The 16,720-nt window shown below is 37.4% G+C and overlaps 1 protein-coding gene across 2 annotated transcripts in view; it reads right to left on the reverse strand.

Moving 5' to 3' along the window:
- Positions 1-16,720, reverse strand: part of LOC141490850 (uncharacterized) — a 48,605-nt gene that overhangs the window by 20,597 nt on the left and 11,288 nt on the right. For both annotated transcript variants that reach the window (XM_074191183.1, XM_074191184.1), the window contains 2 exons: positions 16,197-16,337; positions 14,377-14,525 (listed from right to left, as the gene is read on the reverse strand). In XM_074191183.1, the coding sequence (XP_074047284.1) occupies positions 14,377-14,525; positions 16,197-16,337 (290 nt within the window). The remainder of the gene's footprint in view (positions 1-14,376; positions 14,526-16,196; positions 16,338-16,720) is intronic.

Consider the following 16,720-nt stretch of genomic DNA (forward strand, 5'->3'; position numbering starts at 1 on the left):
TGAACAAGTTGTGAGAAAAGAATCAGATCCAAAAGGGAGAAAGAAAACATTAGAGATAACAAATTTGTATAATAGCTAAGACAACTTAAGGATCTTCATTCAAACTCCACAGTTCCTTCTTTGGTTATGAATGGTATTTTCCATCACAAGTCCCTTAAAATTGTTTTTGATTATTGTACTCCTGAAATGAACAAGTCCATCATAGTTGATCATCATCCTATGTTGTTAGTGTTTATAATGTTCTTCTGGGTCTGCTCATCTCACTGAGCATCTGTTCATGAAAGTCTTTCCAGGGTTCTCTGAAATCCCATATGACAATAGTTTTGATGTCATGAACTCTCTAAAAGGGGAGTTCTTGGACTGTGCTTTCAGAATTGTTGATCTAGAACTAGCCTATAATAATATTAGCATATTAGAGAGCCCAGAGAGAAAGGGAACAATAAAGCAATTGTTCATCTTTTCTCTTAATCTTTTCTTCAAGTTCAGGAACTTGGTCATGATGTTTCTGCCTGAGATGAATTTGGGATTTCTTTCAATTCATGATGTATGAATTCTATTAATTTATACTTTGCCTTCTACTTCCAATACTTCAAGTAAATTTTCTTATATTATTTCATGAGGTAGTATATTCAGGCTTTTTGTTTTATTTGTGTTTTGTTAGGAAAACACTAGTTCTCAAATTCTCTTACTGAGTTAAGATAAGAATTTTGATGTTAGAGACCTAAGTATTCTTTCAATTTTACTGTCTTTTTTTATTTTTATCTTTCTTTTTCCTCTGTATTTTTGAAGTTTAAATCTGCTAATCTCTTTTTCAGAGAGCCTCTCTTTTATAGAGATTCTCCAAGATCTTTTAAAAACTATTCTTAGGCGGCTAGGTGGTGCAGCGGATAGAGCACTGGCCCTGGAGTCAGGAGTACCTGAGTTCAAATCTGACCTCAGATAATAATTGCCTAGCTGTGTGGCCTTGGGCAAGCCATTTAACCCCATTTGCCTTGCAAAAATCCTAAAATAAACAAAAACTATTTTCATGTTGACCTTTTTGAATTTTCCTTTAAGAGATCCAGTTTCTTCTGACCTAGGTACTATTCTAATTTCTACTTTGAATAATTTTGCCAATCTTCTATGCCACTCCCAAGAGTCATGCAATATGATAATTTCTGAGCATTTTGTTATTGTATGATTATTTTACTTCTATTTTGAAGATCATTTTCTTTTTGCTCTAAAATGTTTATTCATTTTATTGAGACCTCTTTTTGGTAGCTTATTCATTTTTCTTTCAGTTACTCCATTGGTTTTTCTCTCTCTTGTTTTCCTTGTGATTTCATTCATCCATCCAACAAGTATTGATTAAATGTCTACCATGTGTCAGAAACTGTGCTAGGAATTAGATTGTGAGTTCTATAAAGGCAAGGACTGTTTTCCCTTTCATTGCTTGGTCTAGTGTTTGGCACATAGTTGGTATTTAATAAATGTTTATTAACTGACTGAGATGAAACAGTTCTTACTTTCAAATTTTTCATATTTTTATTTCTACATTCTTTTGGAGGAAATATAACACACACAGATAACTAAGTACAAAAATATACACTGTTCATGGATCCTTTTTTCCTCTCACTGTGATGAAAGGAAGTTGAATTGAGACCCAGTCCATCTTATTGGGTGTTGGGAAGACATTTAGAGGAAAGGAACCTTTCAAATGTTCAGCAAATCAAACTGCTTTGGTGGCTATCTTTTCTTAGACTTAAAAAGTTATCTTTGTAAATTAAATTAATTTTTAAGGGAACTTGAACAACTATAGTTATGTTATACTTAAGCTATCCAAACCTTTACAAAAATATTTGTTGCTTAAAGTGTTCAAATATGGAATTTTGCTATCACGACTAACTACAGCACTGCAGTCATTAAATAGGGAGCCTGAAGTTGTTTATTTCAGGGATTTCCTGCTATGGATTTTAACAAAAGTTCAAGCAGAATCAGATAGTTTCCTCAGGATTTAAAATAAATTCCTTGGAGTAAAGAAGAGTACAAGTTCAGCTCTTGGCTATAATTAATGATCCCCAGCTGCATTCCTAGCCTCAAACCCACTTCACCTATTCTCAAATTTCTTCATCTCAAAGGAAAAACAAAGTTTACCTTCTATTGCCTTCTCAGGTACTATTAAACTATCTAGTGCCTCTTCCCCCCACTCAAGAAACTTCAACTGAAATAAAACCACATAAAATGTGTGGCCAGTGTTTTCCTTCTTTGTTCCTTTGTTTCTTCCTTCCTCTCTTTTATTTTATTTTATATAGTCATTACAATACTAGGGCTAGAGTTGAGTCATTTTTCTATCTCTTCCCAGTTGAAGGCATCACAATCCCCCTTGATTACCTTACCTGATCTGATTCTGTCACATATGTATTGTACACAAATGATTGTGAATGACATAATCAAAAGTGAAATTACAAGATAACATCAGATAAAAGATCAAAATGGATGAAGAACATCTACTTTTTATACTCTGCAGTTAGATGATCAGACCATTGAATTAGTTCCTATATGTAAAAAGATCAAGGTTGGAACTTTGGGCTGAACTGGATGGAATTCAATAGGGATAAATGTAAAGTCTTTCAGTTGGGTTCAGAAATTCAGTTTTGCAAATACAATATAAGGGAGCTGTGTTTGGACCACAGACTGCTTGAAAAGATCTTGGTGTTTCAGTGGACTGTATAATATGGCATCCCACCAAGAGAGCTCACATAATAATCAGCTACATTGAGAGGTAGAGAAGATCTAGGAGTTTGAAGGTAATAGTCTCAGTGTAAAAGACAGTCTCTGTCTGCCTTGGTTTCTTCAACTGTAAAATGAGGATAACAATAGCCTCTTCCTTCCAGGGTCATTGTGAGGATCAAATGAAATAATATTTATAAGGAACTTTGCACAGTATCTGAATTTAATAGAATATAGTATGTGCTGCCATATTTTATGTTGTCTAGACATGACCACCTTATGAAGACTGATTGAAGGAAACTGGAATGCTTTCCCTGAAGAAGAAAAGCTTTAGTGGGGCATTAAAATATATGGAAGATGGTTAGATTTATTCTGTCTGATCTTAGAAATCAGAACTAGGAGTAATGAGTCAAAATTTTGTGTGGTTGTTCAGTCATGTCTAACTCTCCATATCCCCATTTGGGGTTTTCTTTCCAAGGGAACTGGAGTGGTTTTTGCCATTTTCTTCTCCAACTCATTTTATAGATGAGGAAACTGAGGCAAAGAGGATGAAGTGACTTGTCCAGGGTCTGAGGCCAGATTTGAACTCAGATGAGTCTTCCTGATTTGTGGCAAATTTAGGCAAGATGTCAGGATAAACTTCTGAATGGTGAAGTCTATTCCAAAGCAGACTGGTATTTCTCAGGGGATAGTGGTTACTTGACTCAAAGTCAAGGCTGAATGACTACTTGTCAAATATGAAGATATTCAAGTTTGTTAGACTAGATGGCCCCTGGGTTCCATTCCAACTCCAAAATTATGTAATTCTATGGTATATTGGAGAGAACTTTTATGGCTTCCTTCCATTGATATGAAGCACAGCCTTCTCTCTGGAGGTGGGTTTACAGGGCAAAGAAGAGGTTTGTACTGTTATGGGTTTTAGGGGGCAAAGTACAGGCCAAGAGGATGATTCATGACCGGATACTCAGAAGTCTGTCTATTCAACTTTCCATTGTTCTGCCATTATCAAGGATTAAAAATCTGGCAAAAGAACCTCAGATTTCAACTCAGTTGCTTTCTGTTTTGGAACTAGGAAATCTATTTTGAAAAGACTCATCTTGACTCTTAAACTGGGTCCTTGCATTTCTGAATTCCAATGATATTTTGGAAAGAGTATGTAGTACAAGAGAAGCAGGGTGGCAAGGAAGAAAACTGGCAAGGAAGAAAAACCTTAGCTATGGAGTCAGAAGGTCAAATTCAACCACTTTGGACTCAACCTTGATCAAGTTGTTAAACATCATTAGGCCTCAGTTTCCTCAACTGTAAAATGGGTTGGACACACTTCACCCCTAAAATTCCTCCCAACTCTGAATCTGCATATAATTCTATGATGCTAGCTTCACTAAGGTGAGAGAAACATTATTTAAAGATACACATTTCTCTTACTGTTTGCCTAGCTTACCTAAAGACTGGGATGGGTCAGGAAAGGCCCTGTCAGTCAATAAGCTAATAAGCTTTATTAAAGTGCCCAATATGGGCCAAGAGCTAGGGATAAAAGAGACAAAAACCAGTCCCTGCCCTCCAGGTGCTCCCAATCTTATGAACTCTTGAGCTGTGCTTTGTGTAGAGCCAAGGATTTTCCAAACCAAGGGAATAACAACTTCTGTAAAGTCAAGGAGATGATATAGGAAATGGGGAGCAATTCATTTTGACTGGAATATGGCCTGAAAGACAGAGTGGAAATGTGTGATAAGGGTGACAAGGTGGAATGGAGCTTCATGTTTAGAATTTTAAATGCCAAATAGGGGAGTTTGTATTTTATTTGAATGCAGGAGTTCTTCGCCTTGTTTGCATCATGGATCCCTTTGGCAGCCTGGTACCTTCTTCTCAGAATCATATCTTTTAAAAATACATAAACTAAAGGATTACTAAGGAAATCAATTAAATTGAAATATATAAAGTTTATGAATCCCAGGTTAAAAACCCCAGTTCTAGAAGAAAGGAACAAGAATTTATCAAGTGCTTAGTGAGTGTCAGAGTCTGTGCTAAGAGTTGGGAATATAAAAGACAAACAAAAAAAAACCCCAAACCAACCAGTTCCTGCCCTCAACAAGTTTACATGCCAATGAGGAAGACAACATAGAAAAGGAGCTATATAAATGGGTAGGGTTTGGGGATGGGATAGATATGAAGAAACTCAAGCTTGGAAGCATGATTTTGAAATCCAGAAAATCAGGAAAAGAACTGCAAGAGGTATGGAGTCAAAGTGGCCTGGGCCCCTTCACAAAGTGAAGGTGACAGGATGAATTTATTCATGGGAGAAGGGCATTGGCCTGTCAGAGGGCTATTCCATGGTTAGTATTAGGGGAGCTATTTGAGAAATCTATAAAGGCTCAGTATCAGAAAAGCAGACACTAAGGGATTAATTATTTTAGCCATAGAAACTCATGAAGATTATCTGTTGAGGCAGAGAGAGTGTGACTTCCAATTGTGGAAGGCTACCCACCGTGATTTTTAAAAAAATTTATTTATGGCAACAGGGCTAAGTGACTTAACCCAAGGTCACACAGCTAGGAAATTATTAAGTGTCTGAGATCTGATTTGAACGCAGGTCCTCTTGACTCCAGGACCGGTGCTCTGCCCACTGTACCACCTAACTGCCCCATGATTAAATCATGGTTTGGTGGGCAATTCAATTAACCTCATTGCTTACCAAAAAAAAAATCATAGTTTGATAGTTTGGGTGAAATAGCCTCTGAATACAGAAAAATAAGAACTTGTTAATAGGATAAGGCTTGAATCTTGTGTGTACAGTCATCTTCAGGGCCTAGAATTACCCATCTCTAGAGCTATGGGAATTGAGTCTGGGCCGATCTGGGTCTGTAAAGGGTAGGGAGGACTTGCACGATGTATACTGTAATTATGATCTAGGCTCTGATCTATTTGATTTCCAATTCAAAGGGAAAACTGCAGGAGTCTTATGTCATGCTTTCATGCAAGGGTCCAAGCCATATTCTACAACATGCCATAAAGAAAAGAGTTTCTTTGAAGTCTAAAGATTCTTCAAGTCAAGGGCAATTTGAAGCAGGATCCAAGGCTTCCGAAAACTGATGTTTAATTTCTGTTAGTGTAGAAATGAGATTTTTTTCCCCTTATGTCTACTTATAAATAGCTAGTTTATGGAAAATTGTCATATACAGATAATTTAGTGTTTGGGCCGAGTTATAAGGAAAGAGAAGATCCTGAATGAAGAGGTTTTAACTGGAATGGTAAAACTGTGACAACTTTCCAAGCAGCAAGCCAAAAGCCTATGGTCAACAAAGAATACAGAATAAAAATAGCTTGGTTGTTTCCAGTTGGGACCAAATGGAAAACATCTGGACCTCTAGCTCAGAAGGTCAATGCGAATCACCTCAGTCTGACCCTTTTATTTTGAAACAAGTGGAACTCTTAAGCCTTCAACCAAGAGAGAAGCAAACAACTCAGTGATTGTAAAAGTCAATTGTTTTAGTCATGTTAGTAATAAGGTTTTTTTTGTCTCTGTGTGTTTTTAAACTTTTGTGAGAATGTTGGAAAGGCCCTAATACACCATAAGATAAATTGTTTTGGAATTCATAGGATCATAAGACTGAACTAGAAGCAATTCTCATGTTTTAAATAAGGAAACTGAATCCAGAGAAGGTAAGGGATTATTGCCCAACATCATGGAGTAGTAAGAAAAAGAACTAGAATCCTAACCAGGTCTGTTGACTCCAAATCAACTAGATCAGAGGTTCTTTCCCTGGGGGAAGGGGTCCATGAATATAATAATAACAACAATAACAACTTAAATCTCTATGGTACTGTAAAATTTGCAAAATGCTTTCAATTAATTAACTTAATTGATTTTTAAAATGTTATTTCAAAATTAAATAACACATTTGTTATTTCAAATGAGAAAACATATGTAAAGCACTCAGGTATCCCATTTTACAAATGAGGAAACCTAGGCTGAGTGGTTGAGTGACTTGCTCTGAGTGATAAAGCTATGTTAGTATCTCAAATATGATTTGAACTCAGCTCTTCCTGACTCCAAGTCCAGCACTATCCACTATACTACCTACCTGTTTTTTAGGTTTATTTTTAAAATATTTTGATAACTGCATTTCAGCATAATTGTTTTCCTTTGTAATCCTATGCATTATTTAAGACATTTTCTTTGAAAAGGGAAGGAAGAATTTTTTTACTGAATGTACTATTTGGGATGACTCTCTGGGAAGGGGAAGGGAAAAATACTTGGAATGATAATAATGAAATAAAAACAGAAGGTTCAATAAAATATTATTTATGAAAAGAAACTGAGGGAAAGGAGGAGGGAATGGAGGATGATGGTGTCAAGGGATTTTGACATTGGTGACAACCAATTTAAAGACATGAAGACCAGGCTTGCAAAGGGATCCATGATGCAAAAAGTAATTAGATGGACAAGATATTCATTCAGTTTAAAGGCAAGGGACTTCCTGGGTACAAATGGACAAAGCAGCATCTCTCAGGAAGCTTTGTAATTCATGGTAAAACTAAGGGAACCTACTGTCATAGCCTAAAAATCAGGTCAAAATGTCTAAGGTTGCTACCAGTCACAGCAGTCTGTGGTTGTAAGAAGAGGGGAACTCATCCCAAATTGGAAATACTATGAGCACTTACTTATGGAAAGGGAATCTGCTTCTGAAGTTGAGTTAAAATGAGATACATAAATTTGTTTTTATAAAAATAATTTTTCAACATAATAGTTTTCCTGCCTTTTTGTGTATTTTATTTTATGTCTGCATTTAAAAGCATAATTGTGATAAGGAATGTATAGACTTCCCCAGGCTGTCAATAGACATCCTTCCCCAGAGGTCAATGGACAGAAAAAAAGGTTAAATATTGCTAGTCTAATGGAGGTCTAAGGATTAGACCTCCTCCTTCTGCTGTCTGTTTATACTTGGAGCAGAATGCTTTTTTTGGTCTAGAAAAGAGTGATCTGAGGAATAATTTAAATCTTCCTTCTTCCTAGATTGAAACCCTCCCCTGATTGATCTCCCTACCATGAGTCTTTTCCCATCCTTGTTCCTCCTTCATACCAAAATCAGCCTTCTGATCTGGCCTTGCCATTCTTCTCCTCAACTAACTCCAAGATCTCCCTATTGCTTTCACTTTTTAACTTCTTTGTAACTTATCTTTGCAGTCCTATCAGGCATTATTCTCCCTCCCTCATTCTGAGAACCAGAGGAAAGGGCTTTCTCTATTCCTCATGTAGACCATTTCATCTTCTCTCTTCATGCCTTTGGATTGGTTGTTGCCAATGTCAAAACCCCTTGATGTCATTTTCCATTCTTTCTTCCTTTTTTCCAGTTTCTTTTTATCCATAATTTTTTTGTTATGTATTACTTTTGTTTTTACAAGGTAATGGGGTAAGTGGCTTGCCCAAGGTCACACACCTAAGTAATTCATAAGTGTCTGAGATTGGATTTGAACTCAGGTCCTCCTGACTCCAGGGTCTGTGCTCCATCCACTGTGCCACCTAGCTGCCCCTATATATAAGTTTTTATTGATATCTCCTGTTTTGTACCTCATCATAGCTTTCCCAAGTCTCCCTCCTCCTTGCCTTCCAGAAAATCATTCCATATATCTTTTTAGAGAAAAAAAATCATCACAACTGAAGCAGGCTAATTTTGGAGGCAGGAAGTCTTGACTTTATGGGAAAAAGACCCATATGTACAAAAATATTTACAGCAGCTCTTTTTATAGAGGCAAGGAATTAGAAATTGAGGGGATGTCCATTAATTGAAGACTGGCTGAACAAGTTATGGTGTATGAATGTGATGAAGTCCTGTTCTGTAAGAAATCATGAGTAGTCAGATTTTAGAAAAGCCTGGAAAGACCAATAGGAACTGATGCTGAGTGAAGTGAACAGAAGAGAAGGCCATTATACACATTAACAGCAACATTGTGAGATGATCAACTATGATGGATGTGGCTTCTCTCAGCAGTTCAGGGATCGAGGATAATCCTGGGAAACCTGTTATGGAAAACGCCATCCATATCTAGAGAAAAAATTATGGAGTCTGAATGCAGAGCAAAGCATACTATGTTCACTTTTTAAAATATCTTTTTTGTTTTTTCTTCCTTCTCCTTAGTTGTATTCCTCTTTCACATCATGACAAATATGAAAAAATGTTAAACACATTTGTTCATGTACAACTTGTGTAAGACTGTTCACTGTCATGGGAAGGGGGGAAGGAAAAGAAGGTGGTAGGAAAATGAGGAATTCAAAAACTTGCAAAAAGCTGAATGTAGAAAACTACCTTTGCATGAAATTGGAAAAAAAATTAAAAAGAATGACAGAGTGAAAGAAGAAAGTAGAATGAACAGGAGAAATAGGGTTGAGGAAAAAGTTTTATAGCAAATGTCTCTGATAAAGATCTCATTTCTCAAATATATAGAGAACTGAGTCAACTCTATAGAAATAAGAACCATTCCTCAAGTGATAAAGAGCCAGAGTATGAACAGGAAATATTCAGTTGAAGTAAACAAAGCTAGTTATAGTCACTTGAAAGAAATGCTCTAAATCACTGTTGATTTCAGAAATGCAAATTGAAGCAACTCTGAGCCATCACCTCACAACAACTATTAGACCAGCTAATATATGACAAAAAAGAAAATGGGGGTGGCTAGGTTGCACAATGGTTAGAGCACCGGTCCTGCAGTCAGGAGTACCTGAGTTCAAATCAGCCCTCAGACACTTAATAATGACCTAGCTGTGTGGTCTTGGGCAAGACACTTAACCCCATTGCCTTGCCAACCCCCCCCCCTAAAAATAATAAAAAAATGTAGCTTTTAAACTGATTTTAATGTGATAATATTAATCAACCTATCAATAAACATTGATTAAGCACCTACTATATGTCAGACCCTATATACTAAGTACCAACTATATTAATAAAATGTATCATTTATAAATAAAAATATATATTAGTATGTGTGATTTTTCTGAGCCCCACAGAGAGCTTTTAGTATGATTTAATGACATTTATTTATTTATTTATTTATTTATTTTTTTATTTATTTATTTATTTTTGCAAGCTATCTGTATGACTTGGGACTAGTCCCTTCAATGTTTAGGGATCATTTTCTTGACTGAAAATTGCTGCCTCTATTCCCAGATTTTTCTGGCCATTTGAGATAGCTGATTGAAGACCCTGAGAGCTGATAGGAGTTTCTAAGGGTGAATAGAAACCATCAGTTATTGCAAAGAATTTGGATACAAGATCATTTAGCTTCAAAGTGGTAAAGAGAATCATGTCTGTTTGCAAGATATAATACTTTAGCCACAGCCAGAGAGAGAGGGAAAATGGAGCAAGCTGATGTTGGGAATAATTGCAGAAGGGAGAGAACAATCACAAAGCACTGCCTTCCAGTCATCTCCCCTCCTTTTTTAGAGAACTGAGCTTGCTCTTCAGAATTAACAAAGGCATCCATCTCAGAGAGATCCCTGGGAGTCATTTAGATGGCTCATAAGCACTACATTTGCTAGACCCTCTTAGCTATAGGACACTTCTATCTTTCCCACAAAGCTCTTCACTTAATCTCCATTTCTCTTGACATTAGAGTAATTGCTTTGAACAAAGACCCATGAGATTTGGCTCTTCAGGGAGTCTAGACTAGGCTATCACTGATTAATTAGAGGACTGGTTGACCATTTTAGCCTGAGGTTAGACAATCTTAATTCCTTAAAGAAGCCATCCTTCTTAGACTTCCCGCCAAAATGGCAGAGAGAAGACAGGTATACTGCTAAATGTCTCTTAATCTTCCTTCATATATGATATGAAACAAACCTCTTAACAGAAATCTGATCAACAAAACTCAGAAAGAAAAGCCAGGAGAACATCCTCCTCAGGATCTGTCTTCCTCAATTGTGGGTGAGTTAGGGAGCAGAGGGGGAGCATGGACTGGTGAGAGTTTAGGAGCCTGGATCAGTGGTGGATTAGCCTGATTAGTGGCAGGGCTTGGTCCCGGGAGCCTGAGGGCAGGAGAACTGGACCTGTTGGATCAGCGGTGGGGCTAGAGTCTGGTTGACCTCAGGGGCTTGGGTCAGCTAGGGAGCAGAGGCATTGGTGGTGGCACTGACCATCTGGAGCTTGTGGGCAGGGCTAGAGAGAGAGTTCTGGTGCAGGAGAGCTGTGGACACCATCCCTGGGCATCTCTGGTCTGGAGGAACTCAGAGTCCACACCTCCATCGCAGCTGAGGCCTCTTCCCAGAACAAACACAGTCACAACCCACCTCAGCCCCAGGCTAAAACCAAGCAGCAGAACCAGCTCAGCTGTGAATAGGGACAGGGATGACCTCACCCCAGGGTAGAGCCCACCAGTGATCAAAGATAAAAGTATTCAACAGCTTCAGGCCAAGGGAGAGGGCCTCAATCAAGGTCACAGACACTCCAGCAAAAGCAACCAGAACCTTCTACTGGCCAGCTGGAGATATCACACTCAGCGAGCAAAACTCTTGCACCCCCTACTGGCCAATTGGAGAGATTGCAAAATGAAGAAAGGCCAGTGGAAAGGTAGATCCATAGAAAAATTCTTGGAAGGAAAAGACCCTAACTCAGAGAGACCTAGAACCTCTGAGGAGAATATGATCTGGTCTCCAGCACAGAAAGAGTTCCTTGAAGAAATGAGGAAGGAGTTGAAAAATCAATTGGAAAATTTTGGAAAAGAAACCCAAGAGAAGATTAACACCTTGCAACAAGAAAACAAATCATTGGAAAATACAACTGGACAAATACAAAATGAGACTAATTTTCTCACATCCTTAATTGGACAAATACAAAATGAGAAAAATCCTCTCAGATCCTCAATTGGGTAAGTGCAAAAAGAAAATAACTCTTTCAAAACCTCAACTGGTCAAATGGAAAACTTTCAAAAATAGAATTGACCAATTGGAAAAGGAGTTGCACAAGGTAAATGAAGAAAATTCCTCTCTAAAAAAAAAAAGAATGGAGTCTGCAGAAACTAATGACTCCATGAGATAGCAAGAGCCTATTAAAAAAAAAACCAAAAAGTAGAAAAAAATAGAAGAAAGAAGAAAATGTAAAATACCTCATCAGCAAAACCACTGACCTCAAGAATAGATCAAGGAGGGACAACCTGAGAATTATTGATCTTCCTGAAAACATTGAAGAGAAAAAAAAAAAAGTCTGGACTTAATACTATAGGATTTAGTGATGGAAAATTGCCCTGATATCATAGAACCAGAGGGCAAAATAGTTATTGAAAGAATACATTGATCCCCTCTGGAAAGAGATCCTAAAATGAAAACACTAAGGAATGTTGAGGCCAAATTCCAGAATTATCAGATAAAAGAGAAAATCCTGCAAGCAACCAGAAAGAAACAATTTAAATACCAAGGAGTCACAGTAAGGATTATGCAGTAGCTGGCTGCATCAACACTAAGGGATCAAAGGGCCTAGAACGAGATATTCCAAAGAGCAAAGGAACATGGAATGCACCAAGAATTCACTATCCAGCAAAGCTGAGCATTCTTTTTTTGGGGGAAAAGATAAACATTTAATGAAATGGAAGAATTCCAAAAATTCCTGTTGAAAAGACCAGAGCTAAATAGAAAATTTTGACATCAAACAGGAGGTTCAAGAGACGTATGAAAAGGTTAAAGAAAAGGGGGTAAAGAAAAAGCTGCTATCCAATAAGATGAAACTGGCTGTATCCCACCATGGGGAAAAAAATTCTCATAACTCTTGAGACTATACCTAGCCAGAAGTGATGGACACTCATGACTTATCCATGAGACTGCTATCCAATGGGATGAAACTGGCTATAACCCTACTTGGGAGAAAGACTCTAATAACTCTCAAGAATTGTAACTCTATTAGAGAGAGAGAGAGAGAGAGAGAGAGAGAGAGAGAGAGAGAGAGAGAGAGAGAGAGAGTGAGTATAATTAGCCAGAAGTGATGGATACTCAGAATTTTCTATGACTCAGATAGAATGGTTTAAAAACACTTCCTCCTTAAAAATGGGGATAGGAAGGAGACAGGAGGAGGGAGGGGATTGAATGGGGGTAAATCTCATTACATTAAGAGGTACAAAAGACCTGTGGTAATAGAGGGGAAGAAGGAAGCAGATGAGAAACACTTGAATCTTCCTCTCATCAGACTTGGCTTAAAGTTAACTTACACACTCAGTTAACTTAAAAAACATCTTACCTTTCAAATATTAAAAGGGGAGGGGGGACAGAGGCAAGGAGGGGGAGGAAAAGGGGAACTAACAGAATGAAGGGAAAAAAGGGGATAGAAAGGGAAGGGGTGGATATAGGAGGGAAAACACACTGAAGGGGGTGATATTCAGAAACAAAGTACTAGGGAATACAGATAAAGGGGGAAAAGGGGAAAAATACAAACAGAGGGAAGATAAAATGGCAATAAAGAGTTAGTAATTATAACTTTGAATGTGAATGGTATGAACTCTCCCTTAAAATGTAAGCAAATAGCAGAGTGGATTAAAAACCAGAATCCTACAATATGCTGCTTACAAGAAACTCATTTGAAGCAGAGAGATACATATAGAGTAAAGGTAAAAGGTTGGAGCAAAATATATTTTGCTTCAGATGAAGTGAAAAAAGCAGGGGTAGCAATCCTTATCTCAGACAAAGCAGCTGCAAAAATAGATAGCATTAAAAGGTACCATAGATAATAAAATGATTTCAATACTGAATATGTGTGCACCCATTAGGATAGCATCCAAATTCTTAGATGAGAAGCTGAAAGAATTACAGGAAGACAGACAGCAAAACTCTACTAGTAGAAAGCCATCCTTCTTAGATTCTTGTCATCCAGAAAGAGAAGTCTCCATTTGAAGGATGACATTTAATCACATATTTGCTTTCTTTAAAGTACCTGGACAAATTTCCTCTTCATATATGCTTAGGAAGCTGCATGGTAGAAGAAAAAGCAATGCATAGATAGTCAGGGGACCTGATTTCAAGTGTTACCTGTATGAACTTCCCTCAGTGGAGCTCAATTATAACCCCCTTCAGCCCCACCCCCATCTAAAGGGGTTATTTCTCACAGCACCTAGTCACTGGGAAGAAAGTTCTATCTAATTCAACTTAATAAGAATTTATATGTGAAGCATAATGCTATGTGCTAGTGATACAAAGACCACATAAGTGTGAACATGTGAAACTCATTCATAACATTCTGTCTCTGATCTCTGACCCCCATGCCTAGAATGCTCTACCACCCTTTCTCTATTACTTAAATTCTCTGTCTTCCTTCAAGATTCAAATCAAATCCCACCAATTCAGGGAGCCTTTCCAAGTTCCCCTAGGTGCTAAAGCATTGCTGCTTTCAAAGAAATTTCTACCTACACAGAACCTATCTACTTATTTACATGTCATCTTCCCTACTGGAATGGAAGCACATTGAGAAAAGGGCTTTTTTTTCTTTTTTAGCATATTGAACCTGTTGGGCCCAGAATGGGAGCTTGCCAAGTTCTTGTTTTCTTCTCCTGCCTATCCTTAGTGACTTTTCCATAAGCTGAATTGAGTCATTAGAATAATTTTTTTGCAAAGGAATATGCACATTTTATAAGAAAAAAATCCTTATCACAATGTTTGTGCCAGAGGGACCATGTGTTCCTTCACTTTCAATTTACCTTGAAACACTTGATGAGATGTATTCCTTCTGTCTTTTAAGACCTTTGTTGGCTTGTCTTTTCCCTGGGTTTCTGCAAATTCTGCCATGGGTCTGATGAGAGCCAAAGCCCCGGAACATTGTAGGTAATTACCACTAAGATATAGTTCACTACAGTAAAGAAGCAAAGTAAAGGTTTTAAGTGATATTATTTTCAGTCTCTCTAAGCATCAACTATATATATATATATATATGTATACGTATATATATATACGTATATATATACATATATATTTTTTAAGCAAAGGAGGTATTTAGTAAATGACTGTTGCATTGAATCTCAAAAAATTCTTTTGTAATCCTGTTATAGAAAACTATTAATACTGTACTTTGCATTTAATAGAACTTCTAATAAAATATAGTTACTTAATCTTCTACAACTCCTCAGTTTCAAAGAGACGTCCTTGGATTGATATCCTAATTTGATCAGAATAGGAAAGAGGGTACTGCTTTTCTGTGGGAGCACAACATCCTCCTTGGGGAATGGAAAAGTCAAGTATCTTAAGCAATATCTATTTCTCTTTCTGAGTTTAGTTGCTGTTATTAATCCATCTTCCTGGGTCAGATATCTCATTCTTGAGCTTTATTTTGGATTTCTTTTTCAAGGCAATGGGGTTAAATGACTTGCCCAAGGACACAACTAGGTAATTATTAAGTGTCTGAGGCGGGATTTGAACTCAGGTCCCCCTGACTCCAGGTTCAGTGCTCTATCCACTGTACCACCTAGCCGCTCCTTCATTCTTGACCTTTAACACACTTTCTTAAAAGAGAGAGTCCGGTCTGAGGATTTTAGTAGAAGTTTGAGAAGTTTAATTAAGTTCAAACAAAATTTCCTCCTTCAGGTTAGTCTGGAAAGAAACTTTAGACTGGAGAAATAGTTATTTCTTGATATTTTCAGTCTAACTAAAAAAATGTTTTAATATACTTTCATATAGCAGAGACTTTGGTATAGATGCCACTGTGATCTCCACTGATCTCTCCACTAGTGCAGATCGTGACTCATCCTCATCTTTCCCTGACAGATCTTGTCTTCTTCCTCATCAATGCCTTCTTCCTTCTCTGGCTTCTTTCAAGTCCTAGCTCAAACCCTACCATCAATCCCAATCTCTGAATTCTAGTCCTTTCTCTCTGGTAGTTATTTTTTTAATTTAATCTGCATATAGAATGCTTGCACTTTTTTTGTTTGCATGCTGTTTGCTGATTGTGAGCTCTTGGAGGGTAGAAGTTTTCCTTTGCTTTTCTTTGTATCTACAGCACCGTGTCTGGCACCCGGTATATAGTATTAACTATAATATATAATGTATAATAACTTAAGCTTATTTGGAAAAGGAGTTATAAAGGATTATATTGAGAAATAAATGATTGCTGCACTGAATGAACTAGGGAGAATAGATAGACAGGTAGAATGCTCCATGGCTGTTTCCACAATGTCAGAAAAAAGTGAGGAAAGTCTCCCACACATTGGATGGACTTATGGAAGGACATGGCTAAAAATGCAGGGCAAAAGCATTCCCAGATGGGTTGCAATCTACCCATTGGAGGGAGTGCCCAAACTGATGAGATCACAGATCCATTTGAGTATATTTGAAATATGATCTTGTTAAAAAGAATAAACTTGATTTCAAGATGAGCTGGCTAAAGCATTAGTCTAAAAACAGGAAATAAAATCATGCAAAAGAAAAAAAAGGCAAACTCATGAACAAGCCTGAAAACAAGGAGCAGGAAGATACAAAGATTAATTAACAAAGGCTTCCGGAGGCTTGGCTAGATGGATAGATTTACCAAATGGCACTTTGGCTAACTGCCCAGCCCAACTTTGAGCCGCTAGTAGGTCCCAGATTGCAATAACGGAGGCTGAGACTCTTTAGTTTTTGGTTTTTTTCCAGACCGGCCATAAGTATGTCAACTCCCTCATTTCCAAACCTTAAAAGAGAAAGAAGAAATTAGTTGTCAGATTTAGAGAAGGAAAATTGAGATTATCTAATCTGATTCATGAAATGAGTGTTGGATTTTGATTTGGATTTGGAATCCAAAGACCTGTTTTGATAGTCATTGATCTGTTGGTGGTCTCATGAAGCTGCATTCTACAGGGTTAAACAATTTAACCAATCACATTAGGTGGCAAGGAAGAGAGGCAAGATTTGACCTCAGGTTTTCAGACTCCAAATTCACTTCTGAATTTGATGTTTCCTATTTAGTAAGTGCTTTGTCCATCACCCTTTGGGATCAATATCTTTACATGAAAATGTGAGATTTGGACCAGCTGACTATTTCTATTGATCCCTATATGTCAGGATATTCAACTT

This window comes from Macrotis lagotis, chromosome 6, assembly GCF_037893015.1.
Source record: "Macrotis lagotis isolate mMagLag1 chromosome 6, bilby.v1.9.chrom.fasta, whole genome shotgun sequence".
Taxonomy (NCBI): domain Eukaryota; kingdom Metazoa; phylum Chordata; class Mammalia; order Peramelemorphia; family Peramelidae; genus Macrotis; species Macrotis lagotis.